This window comes from Neovison vison, chromosome 9, assembly GCF_020171115.1.
Source record: "Neovison vison isolate M4711 chromosome 9, ASM_NN_V1, whole genome shotgun sequence".
Lineage (NCBI taxonomy): Eukaryota > Metazoa > Chordata > Mammalia > Carnivora > Mustelidae > Neogale > Neogale vison.
The window spans coordinates 819066-840125 of record NC_058099.1 but is presented as its reverse complement, the minus strand read 5'-3'; the positions used below and the strand labels follow the sequence as shown (position 1 = coordinate 840125).

At 65.0% G+C, this 21060-nt stretch overlaps 1 protein-coding gene across 2 annotated transcripts; it reads right to left on the bottom strand.

The window, feature by feature from the left end:
• Positions 1–428: 428 nt before the first annotated feature.
• On the bottom strand, positions 429–11042 carry LOC122917070 (endoplasmic reticulum mannosyl-oligosaccharide 1,2-alpha-mannosidase-like). 2 transcript variants are annotated; one of them, XM_044264453.1, is made up of 13 exons: positions 10829–11042; positions 10354–10462; positions 9585–9688; positions 7880–8034; positions 7475–7584; positions 6147–6332; positions 5317–5465; positions 4727–4915; positions 2796–2986; positions 1994–2114; positions 1180–1377; positions 964–1095; positions 429–759 (listed from the first exon to the last, which is right to left on the bottom strand). In XM_044264453.1, the coding sequence occupies exons 1-13, from the start codon at positions 10943–10945 to the stop codon at positions 547–549; spliced, it is 1974 nt and encodes a 657-aa protein (XP_044120388.1). In that variant the 5' UTR covers positions 10946–11042; the 3' UTR covers positions 429–546. The 2 variants fall into 2 exon arrangements, with proteins under 2 accessions (XP_044120388.1, XP_044120387.1); XM_044264452.1 differs by having other exon boundaries at positions 4727–4879; positions 10829–10960.
• Between the last annotated feature and the right edge of the window lie 10018 nt (positions 11043–21060).

Sequence of the window (21060 nt, the reverse complement as noted above, 5' to 3'; positions counted from 1 at the left end):
GGCGTCCCGAGGACACAACAGCATTTCTACACGAACACGACCCGCGAAAGAGATCCACTGACCAACGTGGGAAACAAAACACTTTTATGCTGCCCGGAAAGTCCGCTCTAGCAGGTGGTCCGGGAGCAGGACGCGCTCGCCCACCCGCCCCTCCCGCCCCTTCAGGGCCGGGGGAGGATCCCTGAGTCCAACGTGTAAACGCCACAGCCCGCCAGGTGCCCGGACTCGGAGGAGGTAACAGACGCCCTCAGACCCTTGGGTCCGGGCAGGTCGCAAGCTCTGAGACCACTGGCTGAGTCACATGTTGGGCTGTCCCTTCAGCTCTGGTCACTGCCACGATGTCGGGGGACCCAGCGCACCGCGGGGAGAGGACCAGTCACCTGGGACCGTGAAGCCCGCGCACGGGCTGACAGGAAGACGACTGGGTGTCCGGAATGTAAACATGATTCCAATTCACAGGAAGAAGGAACGAGGCTCCTCCAGGGACAGAACAGCCTGAATCACAGCAAGGAGGGGCCACGTCTGAGACACTGGCCCACGGGGCAGTCACGCCCCGTCCGGCGGGGCCCAGATGGGCAAGGGGTGGGCCTCGGTGTTGAACACGTAGGCGTCCAAGCTGAGCAGGCTCGGGTCGTCCGAGAAGAGCAGATACAGGTACTTAAGCGTCTCCCCCAGAAAGAAGCTCTCCATCTTGTCCCTGGGCTGGGGGTTGAGGGGATCCTGGACGTTGCTGATGGAGGAGTAGCCGCCCGAGGGGACCTGCACAGGGCCGAGACGGCGGCGTCCGGGCTGCGGCCACAGCCGGCTCCCCACACGGGCTCGGTCCTTGCGACGGGACCAAGGGACACCCCAGCCCCGGAGCCCCAGGCGCCCCCGACTCCGGAGGCCACGGCGAGCCTGCCCCTCCCCCATGCCCGCGGCCCGGGGCGAAGGGGCCGGCGGGGCGGCGGGCAGGCAGCTCACCCGTGTGTACGCGTTGAAGCTCTGCAGGATCTCCCAGCCCCAGTCCTGGTACTTGGGGTCCCCCGTGAGGCGGTGCAGGTAGAACAGACTCTCCACCGTCTCGGGCCGCAGCAGGTTGTGCCTGTCGGCCGGCTGGGGGCAGGCGGGGCGGGACACGGGCTGAGCTCAGACACGGCCCGACGGCGCCCCCACACCCAGAGGCCGGCCCCGGCTCACCTTGACCTGCACGTCCTTGCGGTCGTTCTGGGGGTACAGGTTAAAGTGCACGATTTCGGGGCTCAGCCCGGTCTCCATCTGGCGGTTCATCTGGTAGCAGGTGTCCATGAGCGCCCGGGCCAGCGCCATGTGGTCAGCGGGCAGGCCGTGGTGGGCGCCCAGAGCCAGCGTCCCTGGCAGGAAGCACACCAGGTGGTCCTGAAATCAGAGCGGGTCCTCACCACGGCGGAGTCTGTGGCCGCGTGGGGGCGGGGGTGGCGGTGACACCGGGGATGGTGCCTCCCGAGTCCCCAGGAGTCAACGAGCCCGAGCGGGGACGTCTCAGGGTCCACTCGGGCAAGCGGCTCAAGTACAGGCCCAGCACGCGACGCTGCACGCGAGCAGGGCAGAGGCGGGGGAAAGACACCGCCTCCCGGGGAGCAGACGCTGACCCGGGTCTCCCCCCTCCCCCACCGACACCGACGGGCTGCCGCAGTGCTGGTGGCAGGCGACCAGGAGCCGGGCCCAGGGCCCAGGGGACAGTGAGGGTCCCTGGGAAGCGGTGGGGGTCGGGGGAGCGGTGCCCGGGACCCAGGGGGCGCAGCCAGGGACCCAGCGCAGACCTCGGGTCCCCCTCAGCTCCTCCTGCCGCCCCCACCCCAGCCCAGGCCACGCGACCCAGGCGCATGCCCACAGCCAGAACTTCGGGGCTCTCTGCAACGTCCTGGCTCACAAATCGGTCCCAGCACGGGACGCTGCCCGGGGGTCGGGGGTCGGGGGTGGGGGGGGATGGCTGAAGCCCCACCCGCCCGGGCTGGCTCGAGCGCACGCTCACCATCTTGGCGCTGAACCGGCCGTGGGCGAGCTCCCCCACGAAGGCGAGCTTTCCGGGCTCAGACCTGCGCAGCAGGTGCCTTCGGATCCCCTCGATGGCTTCCAGGTAGTCTTCCAGTAACCTGGGCAGGGCGGCAGGCCCCGTCAGCTCAGGGCCAGCCGGGCGAAGGCCCCCTCGCCCCGGCACCCAGGAGCGGCCCCGTGGCCGTGAACCACCCAGCACACCCTAGTGGCTCAGAGGCCCGGCCCTGTCTGAGGCGGCGCCAGGCTGGCCCGGGGCTGGGGGCGTTCCTCTCAAGCGCCCCGTCGGACGGCCCGAGACCGGCCTCCGCACAGCCCCCGGACCCCGACGTCCCCACCGGATCCCGGTGTGACACCCCAGTCTCTGCCCACAGCCCCGGGGGTTCTGGGTGGCGTCAGCCCCAGGGGGTTCTGGGTGGCGTCAGCCCCAGGCTCCATCGTCGGGGGTTTCCACACCACACGGTGGAGCCCAGGCGGCCACGGCCGCCCTCTTCTGGGGGGGCGTGTGCACGGTGGCCTCCGCGACCGCGCAGCCGGTGAGCTAGGGGCCCCTTGGACAGGCCCCGACCGGCACTGGGGAGCCTGGGCCTCAGCGACCAGCCAGGTCCCCTCCTCCTGGACACGAAGGCTGTGCCTGGAGAAAACACGCCCCTCGCAGGTTGGCCGAGTGCGGGCCGGCACGGCGGCTGCCCGACCGGGACCCCGGGACGAGGGGAGCCGTGGGGGAGCTGCGGGGTGCCGCGGGGAGCCCGCCCCCGCCGCGCGGCAGAACCCGGCCTCACTGGGGCTCCTGCTTTCCGCCCTGGACCCACTGCTTGAGCAGGTACTCGTAGTAGCTGTCGGCCCGGGCGCCCAAGGTGAACACGCCCGGGTGGGTGAAGCGGCCGCTGTGCGTGTCGATGAACATGGGCACCAGCCCGTCCTTCTTCCCCGGCAGCGAGTGCACACGCCGCGTCACCTCCTCCGCGGCCTCCTGCGGCAGACACGGGAGAGCGGGCGTGAGCGAGGGGGCGGGCGGGCTGCACAGAGGGGCTGCATCCGCCCCCACGGGACGGACCCGCTCCCCGCCGAGGAGGGAGCAGGCCGCCGTCCCAGCCCACGGCGCCCCTCGCCCAGCTGCTGCCCACAGCGGCTTCTGAGAGGGACCCAGGCCCCGTGGGAACCCAGTCCGTGCCCGCACGTGTGGCCGCCCCGAGGGCCCCACTCATCTTGCAGACGTCAGGGGCGGGGGGGGTGGGGGGTGGGGGCCGTGTCCAATGACCGAAGGCCTGGGCCCCATGACCCCTTGCCCAGGCACGGCCGGCTGCTCCCGCCGGCTGGAGGGAAGGCAGGCACGTCGGCTTCCGCGCCAGGGCACGCGGCTCACCGCCCCCGGGGAGCTCCAGCACACCCTTCAAGAGCCCGCCCGCCTGGGCTGCTCCCAGCTCCCTGCCGGGCCCCCGCGGCACCTCCGCGCCCGGGCTTCGCGTGCATCCGGTCACCGCGCCCAGGAGCCCACGCGGGGAGCCGTTTTCTGGGCTCCGCCAGACGCACGCGCCCACGCCTACCCACAGAGTCCTCTCGGGTCGCCGGCCACCACGGAGACCCGGCAACCACGGAGACCCGGCAACGGGCACGCACTCGGCTAACGCCCCAGGAGCAGGACACGTGCGGAGCCACTGGACTAGGCACCGCCGACGGGACGGCCGCCACGCTGTGGACAGGCAGGGAGGGCCCCGCGCGCCCCTGTCTCCCCAGGACACACACGGGGCCAGCGAGCGTCCGGAGAACGCCGCACCCAGAAAGCAGATCCGCGGCCACCCGAGGCAGGCCCACCGACAACGCGCCAGCGGCCATGCAAGAGCCGGGCCCGAGCGTGGCGGGAACCTGCTCCTGGGGGCCGGCCTCTCGCGACACCCACGTGGGACTCAACCCGACGGGCGGGGCCGGCCAGGACCTAGACGGCTCGGGCCCCGTCCACACGGCGGGCTACCGCTAGGGGCGGGAAGGGACAGGTGGGACGCGCGCCACGACACAGACGTAACCCGTGGGCGCCTTCCCCGCGGACGCGATCGTCCCCCGTGGCGACCAAGCCCGACACGGGCGGCCCGGGCCGCAGAACCTCACCGCGCAGGACGATCAGAACCGAGAGCCCCCACTGCCACACACGCACGGGACACAGGGCTCGCGGCCGCGGCCCACTTCCACGGGGAGGATGTCGTGCGGGCGTCAGAGCTCGCCCACGGCTGCGCGGTGGGGGAGGGGAAACGCAGTGCCACGGACACGTGGAGAGTCGCCACTTCACTCCATCGCGAACCGCCGGCACGCTGTGCCGAGTCCCGAAGCCCCCCTCCCCCACGGCGAGGAGAGCGGCTCCGCCAGGCGGGGCCGGGGACTCGCTGCCAACAAGGGCCCAGGACGGGCGTGCGGGTCAGGAAAGCCGCAGCGCAGCTCCCTTCCTCCTGCCTCCTGCCGACCTGGCTGGACGCCCCTCCCTGCGGGCTCCGCTGCCCCCGACCCCACGGCACGTGGGAGGCGGGCGGCTGGGACCCCGAGGACACGGACCTGCTGCAGGGCAGTGAAGGGCAGGGCCGGGGCGAGGACTCGGCCCCCAGGTGCCGACTCGACACCCCAGCCTCTGTTGTCCCCGGCAAAGTGGGATCTGCCAACGAACCGTGGGGAAGGGGAGAGGACACGAGAGGGGGCGTCCCGGGGCGGCCCGGCCCCTCCGTACCTGAAACTTCTTATTGCCCGTGAGGCGCGAGAGCTCCCGGAACTCCAGCTGAATGCTCGTGACCTCGGCCACCGTGCTGTCCGAGGTCCAGCGGGGCGGGTGGGCGGCCCCGGTGCCGATGTTCACGTCGGAGTACGGGATCTTGGAGGGCGTCTGGAACGCAGGCATGAGCCGATTCCCAAAATCCTCCTGATGCGCAGCACAGCGGGCAATCAAGCTTCCCTGCCGCACGGCGGACGCGCCTCCGTCCCCCGGTGCCAACCCATCCCCCGTTCCCGTCCAGTCACGCGGACGGACACGGGACTTTACCGGCCCCGCGCGGCCTCCACGTTCCGTGGCCACCAAACCAAGCTGGCCCTGGGGAGCTCCGAGAGAACGTCCCCGCGAGCCGTGGGGACGACAGGCAGGGCGACGACCTAACGCGCGTGTGCGCCACCAAGGCTCCGGCAGGGGAGCGGGAGCGCTAGGGACAGACCCCCCACCCGGCCCGCGCCCCCGAACCCCTCCCCAGATCCCGGGAGCCGAGGGACAGCCGCTCGCACGCCCACGCTCGCTCGGGCCCGTCCCCCTGCGGGCGCCGGGACACTCACGGCCTTCTTCAGGAAGAGGTCGTCCCCGGACAGGTGGTAGGCGCTCAGAAGCCCGCCCAGGATGCGGATCGTGCTCTCAAACAGGTTGACGTCCACGTCCTTCTGGAACCGCAGCTTCTTAGACACCCACTTCCTGGCCTCTTCGAACTCTGTGACACCAAACGGTGTGGGGAGGGGAGCGCATCGGGGGGCCTAGCGTGCCCCCGTGACCTCTCACTCGGGGGCCCCGTGCATTCCCGTGTCTCTCTCCCCCCTCCCCTGCCCCCCGCCCCCTGCAGGCTTGCCACATCCGGTCCCTGGGCGAGGGGAGGAGCCCCCGCGACGTCAGGCGCAGAGAAAGGGAGCCCGGGCGCGCGCAAAGACGGGCCGTCGGCTGTGGACGATCCCGGCACAAAGGGCCACGTTGAGTGATTCGGCGGGAGTCTCGGGCCTCCTCAGACAACTTAAAACACGCCTCCGAAGTCCCAGCTCAGAAATAACCAACGACGCGGGATCCCCGGGCCACCCGATCAGCGTGGCGTAAGGGGGACGTGAGGGAGAGACGCGGGGCGCGGACCGCCAGTGGCATCACGTGCCGCCTCCCGCCACAGGGCCCCTTCCGGCTGCGACAGGGGAACCGGCTGGAACCGGCCCTGGACGCCGGTCGTCAGGCGGGAAAGCCACCACCCATGCCCAGCGCGTCCGATCCCGCTCCCACGAGAAGGGAGCGCGCGCCAGATGGGAACAGCAGCGTTTCATCCCCCGCCCCCGCCCCCGCCCCCGCCCACAGCTCGCGCACCCGAGAGTCACCCCAGGAGACCTTGGCCGCGAGCCAGGGAAGGAGCGGATACCTTTTTTCAGGCCCAAGATCCACATGGTGTCCAGGGCGTCAATCAGCGTCAGGCCCAGGCCAAACCACTCGCTGAAGGACCTGGACACAGGTTTCAGCTCGTCGTGGCCCCAGGCAAACTTGCGGTACCCGGCCCACGCGTGGCGGAAGGCGTCGATCACGGCCCTCTGGCGCTCGTTCGGGGAGGCTGGAGGGAAGACAGCAGGTCGCCAGGACCGGTGCCGGTCAGGGTTCAGACAGGGCCCCTCGGCAGCCCCACACGGAACGGGGTGGGGGAGCAGCAGGGGACGCCGCCCAAGGACGGGCCCTCACGGCTGGACGCAGCTGCCAGGGCGGCGAGGCCTCTGGGGCCAGCACGGGACAGCGTGGTCTCCCGTGTGCCTCCGCCGGGGGCCCGGGGGCCACACGCTGAGCCCCCGACGGCTGCGCCGTGCCCTTCGGCCTCGGGAGCGTCGGGCGTGCTGGCGGCTGCCGACCTGGACCGGAGCGCCTCGTCTCCCGGGTGCCCCGTCGCACCTCATCGTCCCCGGGCGTTTTCGAGGACGACCTAACGCGCAGCAGGCGCACCCACGGCCGCCCTGGAGCCTTTCCGGGGTGCCCTCGCGACTCGTGTGGGGGACGAGGTTTCTGCCCCCACACCGGGGAGGACGGGGCACGAGTGACGGAGCCACCACGGGGACACAACCGTGCGTGTCGATGGCGGCCCCGCAGGTGGGCGCTCGGGGCGGTCTGAGGCCGTCCGTGTGGACACCCGCGGCGCTGCCGTCTGTCCTCTAAGCCACACGATCGCTCGGCGTCCCCCACACGTCCCCCTTCCTTCAGAGGCAGCAGCCATCGGGACCGGAGGGTCACAGCCTGGGCCCCAGACTCGCTGACCTGGAACGAGCTCCCGCTCCACCAGCCCAGCCCATGGCCCTGGCCGTGACCGGCCCCGCCTCAGCTCTGCACGGGACTCCCGACACGCCTGCGCCCAGAAGGCCCTCCACCCCGGTGCCACCGCGGCGGACCACACAGACCTGCTGGGACCCGAGACGCAGAGGGGCGGCTGCGTCCCCACGTTCCCCAGGCACCACCCCCCAGCCCCCCCCCGTGGCACAGACGCAGGCTGGGAAACGAGTCTCTCGCCCACATGGGCGACCGGGGGCTGCAGCGATGGGCCGCCAAGGAGCCCCGTGTCCTCTCCAGGCTCTCAAGAGATCTGCGGCCCGCCCGGGTGTCACGGGGGACCAGCACTCGGAGGGACGGCAGGTGCTCCCCCGCTGGGCGTCCACGCGCCCTCCTCGTCAGAATGTCCAGGTGAGGCCCAAAAGGGTGCCCGTGGGGTCTTACCTGCCTGGTTCTGAATCCTGGGGGCCTGGGAGGAAGGTCTGGGGGGCGCCTCCGCCTCCCTCGAAGGAAGTTGGGTGCCCGGCTGCGGCTCAATCACCGCTCCCCTCCAGCTTCAGGCAGAGAAGGAAGAGCAGTCAGCCAGCCTGAGGGCGGAGACGGAATCGCCCCCAGGTCCCGGTCGCCCGGCGGGGCTCCCTGCTGCCTGCCACGCTGGGCTGGGCAGGACGAGCAGAAGGCTGGTTCTGCCCGCCCCACCCCGCCCCGCCCCGGACCCTGCCTGCTCTGAGAACCACCTGTGCCCCAGACGTCGCGCTCACCCTCCTCCTCTTTGGTTTTCAGAAAACGCCAGACACGCGGGCTTCAGCGTCTCTGCACGTCCAGCCCCGCCTCGGACGCTCCTCGTACCTGACCACCGTTCTCCGTGTGCTTCCTTCCCGACGCGCGCCACCCACTGCCTCGTCCCTCCACTTGGTGTCGTCCTGCCTCCTGTCCTCGGAGCCTTCACCGGGGGCTCGAATCTGCAGGTTGGGAGGTCCCCGTCGGAGATGCCTTTGAGGCTTCTAGATAAAAACAAGAATCACCCGTGAAAACAGCTCAACTGCCTGTGGGCTGCCCTTCCTTCGCCCCCCGCCCCCGGCACGCTCCCCGATCAGGCCCAACCCCGAGGAGTGTGTGAACCGGCTGGCAGCACACGGCCCCAGAGGAAATCCCTTTCGTGTCTCATCCCGACACGCAGATTTGGCCGGGAGATCCCGGCCCTGGCCGACAGGGATGGAGGTGTGCCAATGGGCCGGCGCAGCCCTGGATGGCGGGTTGAACTCCTGGCCCGGGATGCTCCCAGGCTGTCACAGACCCTAAAGGTAGCAAGAGAGGGTCAGGACCACAGCCCCGTGCATGGAGCCGCAGAGAGAATACGGCCGCGGGCCCGTGCCCGGGGACTCCTGCGCTTCACCCTCGGGATGCTGTGGCGAGGGCAGGGCGCCGGGTCCAGGGACGGAGCACCGGGGCCCGGGAGCAGCCAGTGCTCGACAGAGGGCGGGACGAGGCGCCTCCCCCGAGGTCGGGAGGAAGGCCCCTTGGGAATCGGGAAAAACCTCTGCTTCTCAGCGTCCACGGGATCTGTGACGACGTTCACGACTGATGTGCCCGGGAGAAGGGGGTCTGGCCGAAACAGAGCACCGAGGCCGACCCAGGTCTGGGGGACCAGTGCTGGAGTCCGAGCAAGAGACAAAGTCCAAGTGGCCTCCACGAGGGGCTCCCAGTCCCCAGGCCTGGACCAGGGAAGGTGTGCATATTAACCCCTTACCGTCCAGGCCCCTGCTGGACACCAGAGACTGGATCACAGACCCCCCCCCACCCACACACCTCTGGAAATGTGTCTCTCCGTGGGGAAACACGCCAGGCTGGCTCTGCCTTCCCAACCGTTAGGGCAGAGACCGTGTGCGAGGGAGGGACCAGAAAGAGTAGAAGGAACGCCCGCCTGCCCTCCCTACGAGGGAGAACACCCGCTTTTTCACACACAGCTCCCGAATGAGACAGTTTGGAGCGTGGCCTCCTGCGGCTCCCCAGGGCAGCCCCGTAGGGCCTGGCCTGGGCAGATCCCGGCCCCCTGCCGGGTCCAGACCTGCTGAAGCTTCAAGTCCCTGAGCAAGCCCAGCTCCCCGGGCCTTGGGCACTTTCATCCAACTCAAGCGCTGCTCTCCGGACCCCGCCCAGAACCAGCAGAGTCTCACAGCGGCTTCCCCGACCCCGGGACCGGCGCCAGCCTTATCCCTCCCGGCGGCGACTGCTCTCCCCTCGCAGGAGGTTCGCCTGCCTGCCCCCGCCAGCCCGCAGCTCCTCCAGGCAAGGGACGGGTCCATTCTGCTCGCCGGCAGACCCAGGACCTGGCGCGCCAGCAGGCGTTCCAGAAGAGCGAAGCAGAGAGCATTCCTCTTTCCCGCCCCAAGGGTCATCCTACGGGCCCAGCACCAGGAGCGTGACGCTCAGACGTCACACAGGCGGGGACAGAGAGAACTCTCCCCCGTCTACCCGAAACGCCTCACGCTGTTCCCAGACGCTTGTGGGACGGAGCCCGGGGACGACCCCACGTGGAGGTCACCCGACGTACCTGCGGTAAGAGGCCCGGGAGGTCCTCTGCTTTCCGAGGAGCTGGCAAGACGGGCGGGTCCGCTGGTCTCCTCTTCCGCTCCTCCGCGGACCGGCCGTTCCCCGCTAATCGAGAGAGGCGGTCTTATCCCCAGCGGCCCACACGGCCCGCAGCGGCCTCCGAGCGTGTGGCGCAGCCCGTCGAGACAGGCGAGACTCCTCACGAGGGACAGCGTGAGCCCCGGGGAAAGCCCCGGAAACGAATCCCACGACGCCAGAGGAAATCCAGCCTTTCTGAAAGTCCTTGGCAGCTCCGGTCCTTCGCCCAGGCCACGCCCACACATACGTGGGCCTTCAGCTCTTCCCTTCCGGGGACCACAAAGGGTAGGGAGCAGCCCGCGGGCTTGAGCCCCCCGCAGCCGCTCCTCAGCCTCCCTGCTGCAGGCCAGGGCCCCCACAGAGACATTCCCCAGGATTCCCCACACGCTCCCCAGCACTCCGCCCGGGGGTGGCGGGGGGCCCTCCAGACCCTGGGTAAGACGTGTGCGCAAGTTCCGGGGACGCGTCCGGACCGGGCCTGTGACCTCCCGACCTCCATCTCTCTGCGCCGCCCAGGGCCTGGAGGTGCCGGGACTCCGCCAGGCACCGAGCAAGCCGTCGCACCGCGGGAAACGCACAGCCACCTGCCAGCCCTACAGCCGCCAGCGCTCTGCCCCTCCACCTCCCGCTTCTGCCCCGCCGGCCCTCGGGGACACACGCAGACCCGCGCGAGGCGCTGGTGGAGCCCATACCTCGCCACTGGTCAGCCACGCTGGCGTAGGACAGGAGCCCGCAGAGCATCAGGCACGTGAGCAGGAAGAGGATCACGTTCCGCTGCAACCTCGACAGCTGCTTCCACTTCTGAGGGGCGGAAAGCAGGGAGGCTCCTCACTGAGAGCGACCCGACCGCGGACCTCCCCACCCGCCGCCAGCCCCGCGCGGCCAGGCGCTCCCCAGGCCCGGGGTCTGCCCCCCGGGAGGGGCCCTCGGCCGGGCCGGACCAGCCGCCGCGCGGGGAGAGCACAGACGCCCGCAGCGGGCGCGCGCCGGCTCCGACTCCGGCCGCCGGCGGGGCTCCCGCCTCGCCGCCCCGACCGACGGCTCTCGGCGCGGGGCACCGCGCGCCGCCCCCACGCCGCAGAGCCCGCGGCCCCGGAGAGGCGGCGGCAGGCCGGCCCAGCGCGCCCCGGCCCGGCTCCCCGGCGGCCCCGCGCCCCGGCGCCTCACCCTCCAGCACGAGCGCCGCCGCCAGCTTTTGCTGCCGTCGTAAGTCCGGTCGGCGCTCAGCGTCACCGAGACAAAATCCCGAGGCGGCGCCGCCGGCGGCGGCGGCGGCGGGTACATGACAGCGGCGGAGGCGGCCCGGGCGGCCCCGCCCACTGGCGGCGTCAGGAGGCCGGGCTCTGACAGGGGCCCGGGACTTCGCGGGTCGCACACCCGCGGGCAGCCATCGCGGCGCCGTCAACACCCCGCCCATCGCGAGCGCGGCCAATGCGCCTGCGCCGCGCCCTCCTCGCCCCACTGCGCCTGCGACCGCCCTCGCGTCCCCGGCGCGCGCCTCTGTTTACGTCCCACTGCGCCGGCGCACGACCTCCCGTGCGCCGTGACCTCACGCCCTCCACGTTAGCCGGCGCGCGCCTGCGCCCAGCTCGCCGCCCGGCGCCCCCTGCTGCGGGGCTCGACTCCCGGTCGCGGCCGGACGGCCCGGCCCAGAGCTAGGGGAGCCGCGGCGGAGTCGGGGCCGGCGGGGCGGCGGCTCTCCGGGGCCGTCCCCGGGGCGAGCTGGCCACGCTGGCCACCCCCGCAGCCCGCTGTGCGCGCGGCCCCGCTCCGCGGACGCGCGGAAGGGCGGAGCGGGCTCGCGGCGCCGAGGAGGGTCTGCGGGGCTCCCGGCCCCGCGGTCCGGCTGCGGCCCTTCCGCGTGGGCCTCCCGCGCGGCACCGTGGCTGAGCCTGCCCCAGGGCGGCGCTCGTGCCGTCCGGTCCCCCTGCCTCCTAGAGGCCGCCGCCGCGGGTCTGTCCCCGCACCCAGCTCGGGGGCCGGCGGTGCCCGAGCGCATCCCTCCCTGCACGTGCGGTCGGCGGGAGCCCTGGCCCGGAGCGCTGGGCCGAGGGACGGGGCGGGTTGTGGGCCCACCCCCAGGTGGCGGGCCCGCGGGCTTGTCTCGGGCGGCCCGGAGACCGTGGGGAAGAGCTGGGCGGGGGCACGAGGGGACCCCTGGGCAGCCCCGAGCAGGTGCAGCCGCAGATCGGCGTGTGGGCTCTCGCTCCCGGCACGGACCGAGCCGCGGCCCGCGGGTTGCCGTTCGGACACGCGCTGCTCAGAAACCGCACTCGCCGGGCCGGGGACGCTTCAGCGCGTCCCGACTTTATTGGAAAGGCGCCCTCCTCCCCGCCCCCACCCGGGGGACACCCGGGAGTCCGGCAGTCTGTGGAGAAGTCAGCGGCGTGACGGGTGGTCTGGGATTCGAGGCTCTAAAGGTAGCCTGAGGGACAGCATGGTGGGGAGGGCCCGTCCTGCCTCCTGGGTGCGCAGTGGGCACGGGGACGCGGCCCTCCCCGCGTTCCTGGTCCGGTGGCGCCCCCGAGCCTGTGAGCTGCGAGTCCCGCTGCGCCAGGGCGGCTGCCCCGGCCCCGCCCACCTCCGTGCGGCGTTTGAAACGGGATGTGAAGGTGTAAGGAATTTAAAATACACCGCGCCCTTCAAAGCGAGCTGTTCCGCAGTAGTGTTTCCAGCTGGTGTAGGAAAGAGGCGGCAGGGCCGTTCAGCTGCGGGGGGGAGGAGCTGCAGCTGTGGGCAGGACCCCTGACCTGGCGGGCCTTCCTCTGTCCGGGCCCCTTGCTTGCCCGTGGAGCAGCTGAGAGAAGGCTCCTGAGGCACACGCTTCAATTCTGAGGTTTGCGGAGGACCGGCAGAGCCTGGGGGGAAGCAAAGTCCTTCTCTGGGCTTTGGGCGTGGCCCTGCCCTCGTGCCCAGGTGGGGTGCCTGGACAGGTCTACCAGCCGGCAAGCCGCTGGAGGAGTCTGCTGCATCTGAACCCCTCCGGCCGGAGAACGTCCTCCCCCTGGGGAAAGCACAGCTTGGGCAGGGGTGTGGGCTGCCCTGGCGGGGGCGGGCGGAGCGCACCAAGGGCTGGGGCCGGCTGCAGTGCATGCTGCCCTCCACCTCAGTGGGGAGCGTGTGGCCCCTGTGTTGCTCTCTGGAGAAGGAAAGCGGACCCGGGTCCCGGAGCAGCAAGGCCAGGCAGGCGCTCAGGGCCAGGGCCTGTGGGTTTGCCCCGGCCTCCGTCAGGGTGCTGGGGTGCGGTGCGGGGCCGCGGGCACAGAAGCGGAGGCTGTGCCTCCTGCCGGGAACCCGGAGGAGCCTGAGCACCCAGGTTGTTGCAAGCTACTGGCCAGCTGGCCGGGGGACGGAGCTCCCTGGCCGGTTATACCTCAGCTTGAAGAACCGCCTCGTGAGGCCGCAGGCGTTGGGCCCACTGGGTCGTGGGGGAAGCCCGTAAAATTCAGCAGCCCGAACCCACCGTCCACGTGGCCGGGGAGCCGAGGCGTCCAAGGGAAGCTGAGAGGAACCAGCTTCAGATGTGCCGGCTGTGTGTGGGTTGGGGCTGGTGGAAGGTGGGGGCTGGGCCCTGACACGGTTCAGCTGCTAGAGGAGGAGGGAGGGGGCAGCTCCTTGGCCGCAGGGACACTGGGAGAGTCGCCACTCTGGTGGAATCTCCTGTGTCTTCTCTCTCTGGGGTTCGCAGTCCGGTGTGTCAAGGTGTAGGCCCCTGGCCTCTTCCTCATCCAGGCTGAGCGAGACTGGAAATCCCAGTGGAGTTGCACCCAGGCTAGTACCACTGCAGTGGTGTGACCCGATAGAAAGTCATTGTCACCATGTTGGTTATCACAGTGACAGTCCTTTTAAAGTGTGAGGTCCCCCTTCCCTAGCCTGGGCCTGTCCTGGAGGCCTGGGTTCCCAGGGTACAGCCCAAGGGCAGGATCCCTGTCCAGACCTGTCCCAGCACCTGGCAGGCAGGACCTAGCTGGAGTCTGGAGGTCATGCTGGCCAGGGACCATGTGGGGAGCGGGCGGGGTGACTCCCCTTCCCTCTGCACCTGGGGCAGGGGTGGTTTTTGGTGCCTGGCCCCTCCCCCTGGCCCAGGCCTGTCTGCTGGGGGAGAGGCAGCTCTTCCCATGTCCTTGTCTGACTGTGGGACCTGTGGAGGCAGCATCCCGAAGGGGATGGGGTGAGAGTCCAAGCTCCTAGTTGGGGTCTTCAGTCGCGTTTCTTCCTTCCTGCCCACGGTTTTAGCTTGGTACCTTTCATCCTTCCAGTTCTCAGAATTTAGAAGTTTCCTGACCATTCCTGTCCTGAGTTCTGCAGAGCCATATTCTTCTCTGCCTGGGGTTACTCTCACTGGTGTCTCTGTGCAGGCTCTGGTGATGTTTCTCCGGGACACCAGCCCGCAGCCGCTGGCATGGCGGCCTTCCGTAGTTCTGGTCTGTGTGACTCACCCCCTAGGACCCCAAACTCTATATAGCCAGTCAGCTGGTCATGGGGACCCTGCCAGAGCTGGTGGCCCTCGCGTCTAGGGTTCACGTCTGGGTCTCTGAAGGCCCCCCCATCCGTCCCGCGTGCCAGCTCCCCCCCTGTGTTTCCTGTCCTGTCTTTGTTCTGCTGTGACAGTAGTGGCTTCTCCATTTCACGTCTCCTGGCGAGTCCCAGCCTAGTCCTGAGGGTCCCTGTGAAGGTTCGAATCCAGCATCTCAGGAGGAAGCTCCCAAGGGCAGAATCCTGCCTCTCTGGTGATCCTGCGTCCCTTGTCGGACACCCCGGGCACCTGCTCCCACATCCTGACCCCAGCTCCCCTCCCATTGCTGGCAGGATCTTAGGGCTCCTTAGTCGGGTGCAGACCAGACCAGCTGGCTTCCGCTGGACTCCACCCAGCAAGGACCTCACAGGGAAGAGGGGAAAAGGTTTCTGAGTTATGATCTCAGGGGAGGAGGCCAGACGTCTCCACCGTCTCCCTCAGGAGAGGAGGGGCGGATGGGGCCGAGTCCGCAGGCTCAGAAGGGTTAGACGAGTCCGGGTGTCCAGCTTCTGGGGCATCTGCATCCTAAGTGTGGGGCCGCTGGCTTCCCACCCAGGCTTCTGACCATGGCTGCAGCTAACGGTCCTTGAGGTCTGGCTGTCCTGAGTCCTCAGGCTTGGGCTCTCTCCAGCAGCCCTGCAGAGGAAGAGACGGTCTGTGTAAGTGACCGGAGGCCCCGCCTGGCAGTCAGTGGCTGCTCCCGGTCCCGGGTGCTCCTTATCTTCCTGTCAGACGTGAGTGTGCTCAGCACCAGCCATCCCGTTGATCTGTCCCCATGCAAAGCCTTGACGGTTGCGCAGATGCCTCCTGCTGGGGGCTGTCAGCTCCACTGCCCGCCAGCACAGGGGTGCTCAGTGCCACCGGGGTGGGCCCAACCCAGACCCCAGGCCCCATCTGATGGCCCACATTCCCAGACCCCTCCCAGCAGGGGTTCTCTGTGTGGAGTTTGCACACGGGAAAGCTGTTGGGCTTCAGCACTGGATAGGATGGGGAGGGCGCAGTGGGCTGGCCACACTTCCCGCAGCTGGGCGGCAAGTCCTTCTTGACTGCTCAGCTCCATGTGCATCACACCCCTTCACCCTATCCTTTCGGGACTGGGCAGCCTCAGGCAGCTGCCCCCTACTGCCCCAGAGGTCCTACAGCCTGCCCGACAGTCTCTCCTCAACAGCAGACAGGCTCCCAGCAGCGCCTGGGAAAGCCTAGCCCACTCCTTCCGACCCAGGAGGGGTCAACCGAGGCCGACTCTAGTGGAGGCGAGCAGCGGCTGGAAGAGAGAGACCCGGGTCAGCAACGAGAGCAGGACCCCAGGGTCAGAAGCCAGGGTCAGTGGGGTCAAATGCCGGGAGAGATTCAAGGAGGTGTCCCATCCACTAGAGAACAGATTACTGTAGGAGAAAATCAACAAGAAAGGCTCCTGGAAGTGAGAAACATTGTTGCTGACAAAACCTGAGTAAGTAATCTGGAAGGACAAAGTAGTGGAAATCTGCCGGAATATGGAGCAAAAAACAAAACGGGGTGGCGGAAAGATACCAGAAAAGCAAACCAAGAGCCCCATGCCTGTGTTTAGGGGACCCTTGTGTGCTGGGAGACACCTGCAGATCTTCGTAGAATGCAGACTCTGACTCTGGGGTTCTGACCTTCCTACATCTCCCCAGGGGTGCTGCTGCTGCTGGCCCAACAGGCTGTACGTCGAAGCCAAAAGCAAAATCTTTTTAAAAAGAAATTATTTATTTGACACACAGCAAGAGAGAGCACACAAGCAGGGGGAGTAGGAGAAGGAGAACCAGGCTTCTCGCCAAGCAAGGAGCCTGATGTGGGGCTCGATTCCAGGACTCTGGGATCATGACCAGAGTGGAAGGCAGATGCTTAACCAACTGAGCCACCCAGGCGCCTCTGAAATGGACACATTCTTAAAAAGATACAAATTTCCAAAACTCCTCTCTGATGCAAGAAGAAACAGAAAATATGAGTATGTCTGTAAGGAAATTGGAATAGTGACTTGAAAACCTTCCTCTGTTCTCCATCCCCCCACCCAGAAAGTCTAGCCTTTTACTGGTGAATTATACCAAAAATTTAAAGAACAATTAACCCGACTTCACACTTTTTCAGAAAACAGTAAATGAGGAAACACTCCCCAGTTCATTCTATGAGGCCAGCATTAACCTGATACCAAAACGAGACAAAGATATCACAAGAAGCTACAAACTGATGTCTATAATATAATTCAAAAATTCTTTACAAAACATTAGCAAACAATTCAGCAACATATAAAAAGGATTGTATGTTGTGACCAAGTAGGATTTATCCCAGGAATGTAAGGTTGGTTTAACATCCAAAAGTTAATGTTATATACTATATTAGTAAAATTAGGTACAAAAACGACCCTGTCATCTCAATAGATGCAGAAAAAGCATTTGAGGGGCGCCTGGGTGGTTCAGTGGGTTAAGCCGCTGCCTTCGGCTCAGGTTGTGATCTCAGGGTCCTGGGATCGAGCCCCACATCGGACTCTCTGCTCAGCAGGGAGCCTGCTTCCCCCCACCTTCTGCCTGCCTCTCTGCCTGCTTGTGATCTCTCAAATAAAATCTTTTTTTTTTTTTTTTTAAAGCACAATCAAACCACAATTTTAAAAAAAGTTTTGATGAAGTCCGGGCGTACGTGGCGTGCTCAGTCCATTAAGCATCTGCCTTCAGCTCCGGTCATGATCCCAGGATCCTGGAACTGAGCCCCGTGTCCATGCTGGGTGCCCTTCTCAGCAGGGAGTCTGCTTGTCCCTCTCCCTCTGCCCCTCCCCTTGCTCATGCACGCTGTCTCTTAAATAGATAAATAAGCTCTTTTAAAAAAGCTCTGATGAAGTCTAATTATCAAAGGGCTTAGCTCTTACATTTAGGTCTAGGACACATTTTGAGTTCAATTTCTTTGGTGTAGTATGAGACAAAGTCTGAATTTATCTGTCTGAACGTGAATATCCAACAGGCCCAGCGCTATTTGTTGAAACAAAAAGCTACTTTGTGGGCGCCTGGGTAGCTCAGTGGGTTAAGCCTCTGCCTTTGGCTCAGGTTATGATCCCAGGGTCCTGGGATTGAGTCCTGAATTGGGCTCCCTGCCTGCTTCCTCCTCTCTCTGCCTGCTTGTGATCTCTGTCAAATAAATAAATAAAAATCTTTAAAAAAAAAAAAAAGCTATTTTGCCGTTGAATTGCCTGTCTGCCTTTTTTTTTTTTTAAAGATTTATTTATTTATTTGACAGACAAAAATCACAAGGAGGCAGAGAGGCAGGCAGAGAGAGAGGAGGAAGCAGGCTCCCCGCCGAGCAGAGAGCCCGACGTGGGACTCCATCCCAGGACCCTGAGATCATGACCTGAGCTGAAGGCAGAGGCTTAACCCACTGAGCCACCCAGGCATCCCGCCTGTCTGCCTTTAAAACATCAGGTGGCCTGGGCCACCTAGGGGGGCTCAGTCGGTTGAGTCTGGCTCTTGGTTTCAGCTTGGGTCTGATCTCAGGTCCTGAGGTGGAGCCCCGCACGCAGCAGGAGTCTGCTGGAGACCCTCCCTCTGTCCTCCTTGCCCCCCACTCTCTCACTCTCTCTCTCTCAAATAAATACATATTAGAAAGAAAGAAAGGAGAGACAGGAAGGAAGGGAGGCAGGCAGGGAGGAAATCAACAGGCCTGAGTGAAAAGGTTATTTCTAGAACCTCGATTCTGGAGCACTGATCTGTGTGTTCATGCCCAGACCACAGTGTCCTCACCACACAGCTTCACTAAGTTTTGAAATCCACTAGGGTGAGGATTCTAACAACATTCGTTTCCAAGTTTGTTTTGGGTCCTTTGTAGTCACATACAAAATTTTAAAAAAGATTTTATTTATTTGTTAGAGACCACAAGTAGGCAGAGAGGGGGTGGGGGAGCAGGCTCCCCACCAAGCAGAGAGCCTGACACGGGGCTCGATCCCAGGAGCCTGAGACCATGACCTGAGCCAAAGGCAGACGCTTAACCCACTGAGCCACCAGGTGCCCCTTTACCAAAATGTTTAAAACTCCTGCACTTTGGAGATGATGCTAAGAAATGAAAACACAAGAGGCTTGGAGAAAATACTTGCAAAACATGTATCTAATACAAGACTTATCCAGAATGTGTGAAGAGCTCCTACAGCTCAGTACTAAGAAGAAAATTAACCCAGTTCAGATGGGCAACAGGCCTGAATGGACGCCTCCCGAGAGAAAACCCACATGAGGCCAGCAAGTTTGTGAGAAGGCTCACTGGTCTGAGTGACCCGGGAGACCTAATCAGAACCCCAGTGAACCACTTTTACGTTTATTAGAACACTCGCCCCACACAGAAAACAATCGAGGGCACACAGTTCCCACTAGTCTGTATAGGACAGTCACCAGGAAAAACCATATTATGGACCAGAAGACAAGTCGCAGTGTGTGTGCTCTGGCCGCGCTGAAATTACAGCAAAAATCGCTACCAGGAAAATGTCCAAATATTTGAAAATGAAATAACAGGCTCCCACATACACAGTAAATCAAAGAAGAAATTGCAAGGGAAATGAGAATGGAAAAACATGTCTAACTGAATGAAAATAAAAATAGCCTATCAAAATTTGGAGACTCTCTAGCAGTGCTTAGTGGAAACTTTATAAAAATATTAAAGTCTTGATTCTTACTTCAGAGGACCTATGGACCTGCCCCTTTCCATTCTCAGTCAGCAGCACCGTCAAGGACAAGAACCTCGTGGCCCATCTGCCTCCTCGTTCCATGTCTGTCACCTGGTGGCTGTCACCGGCCCATAGGTGATCCCGTAAGGTACTGGCTGGTCGCTAGTTCTCCACACAGCAGCCAAGGGATCCTTTCTAAAAAACAAGCTGAGGGGCACCTGGGGGGCTCCGTGGGTTAAAGCCTCTGCCTTCGGCTCAGGTCATGATCCCAGGGTCCTGGGATCGAGCCCCGCATCGGGCTCTCTGCTCCGCGGGGAGCCTGCTTCCCCCACCCCGCCTGCCTCTCTGCCTGCTTGTGATCTGTCTGTCAAATAACATCTTAAAAAAAAAAAAAAACTGAATTGTGTTACTCTCCTGATCTAATCTCTCCAATGGCGTCTCAGCTCACTTAAAGTCAGGCTGAAGGCTTCCTCATGGCCTACTCGGTCCCCCAGGATCTGGCCGACCACCTCTCTGGCTTCCCCCCGACCGGTGTCCCCCAGGATCTGGCCGACCACCTCTCTGGCTTGCCCCCGACCGGTGTCCCCCAGGATCTGGCCGACCACCTCTCTGGCTTCCCCCCGACCGGTGTCCCCCAGGATCTGGCCGACCACCTCTCTGGCTTCCCCCCCGACTGGTGCCCCCCCTCCCGCTGCCGCATTTCCACCCCAGAACCTTTGCACTTGCCGTTCCCATCCCAGGAACACGTTCCTCAGACAGCTGCCTGGTCTCATTCTCTTTTCATTCAGATGTCTCCTCAGACATCTTTTAGGCGAGGAGGAACCTAGAAAAACAACCGCTATTGACTAGTCATCTGTTGCTGCATAACGAATTATCCTAAAACTTGGCATCTGAAACTACAATAGACATTCATTGTTCGTCACAGTGTCTGTGGTCAGGAATTCTCGAGCAGCTGGACAGGGTAGTTCAGGCTCAAGGTCTCCTGTGACATGACCACCAGCAAGTTAACGAGGACCGTGGTCATGTGAGCGCTCGGCGGGGGCCGGAGGGCCTGTGGAGACTCCAAGTCGGGGCTGGCCATGGGCAGGAGGCTCCTGGCGTGGGTCACGCTGCACGCTGGCCTCTCCCAGGACTGCCCACTCTCCTCCCAGCATGCTGGTCGGCTGGCCTGTCCCGGAGCAGATGGCCAGAGACAGTGCCAGACGGACGCTCCCCTCTCTAACCCTAACCTCGGACGTCGCCCACCGTCCCTTCTGCCACATTCCATTCAGTAGGAAAGTCGCCAAGTCCAGTCCATAGTCAAGGGGAGAAGCATCGGGCCCCCTTGAGGGGACGCCTATCAGCGCGATCACAGACGTGAAAACCAGCACATGGCACCATCACTGTCTACCTCCCACTCTGATTTCTCCTCTTTCTCCTGCATCTCACGGCCTAAGGGACCTGTCTAAGTCCTCCGCTGTGGTACCCCTAGCCCTTGGGGCAGTGCCCAGAATGTAGCAGCTGCTCAACAAACATCTGCCGCACGAACTGAATGCTCGGTCTTGTTCACAGTGGGGTCTGTGGGGGACTTTGTGATGTTGGGAAGGTGGCCTTTGGGGAAAGTGGGACTTGGCGAGTCAGAGAGGATGGGAACAGGGACAGGAGGGACCTTGTGGTGCCGGAGGCAGGCAGTAGAACCAGGTGGGTCAAGGTGGGCGAGGGGGAATCAGCACGAGAGCAAACAAGCTAGCATCACTGGTGTCTGAAGGTCCTCAGGCCTCCGCGATCAGGGCACAGAGAGCCTGACGCCGCCCGGTCCACGTCTGACAGCCGGTCCTGTTTCCCCAGTCCTAATGTGGAGGCAGGCCTTCACCGCAGGTGAACACCAGAGGCAGGCCCGTCCTCTGGGCCTTGAGCTGGCCATGGCCAAGGGGCCTGCAAAGCTTCTGCACCCCCTTGGCGTCATCGTCCTCCTCTCGGGCGGGTCGCCGCTTGGCAGAATGTGTCCACAAGTGGCTCTTGACCCCAGTTCTCAGAGCAGCATCTGCAGAGACGACGGAGATCCAGCTTCCGATCCAGCCGGAATCCCAGGCAAGAACCTTGAGTGGTCTGCTCGGGTTTTGTGACAAGCCCTCGGCCAGCCTGCCGATCGACTGAGGCCTGTGACTGACAGTGCCTTCTGGAGCATGGTTGGGGGGTTGGCAGTGGGGTGCAGCTCCCTCCACAGGAGCACCTCCCCAGGGGAAG

Excerpts from the sequence above, each read along its gene's own strand:
- LOC122917070 (XM_044264453.1), bottom strand. The coding sequence starts at position 10,945 with ATGTACCCGCCGCCGCCGCCGCCGGCGGCGCCGCCTCGGGATTTTGTC. Across the intron at positions 6,333-7,474 it reads CAGGATTCAGAACCAGGCAG|CCTCCCCGAACGAGCGCCAG; the intron begins GTAAGACCCCAC and ends TCTTCCCTCCAG. Across the intron at positions 760-963 it reads GCTTCAACGCGTACACACGG|GTCCCCTCGGGCGGCTACTC; the intron begins GTGAGCTGCCTG and ends GGCCCTGTGCAG.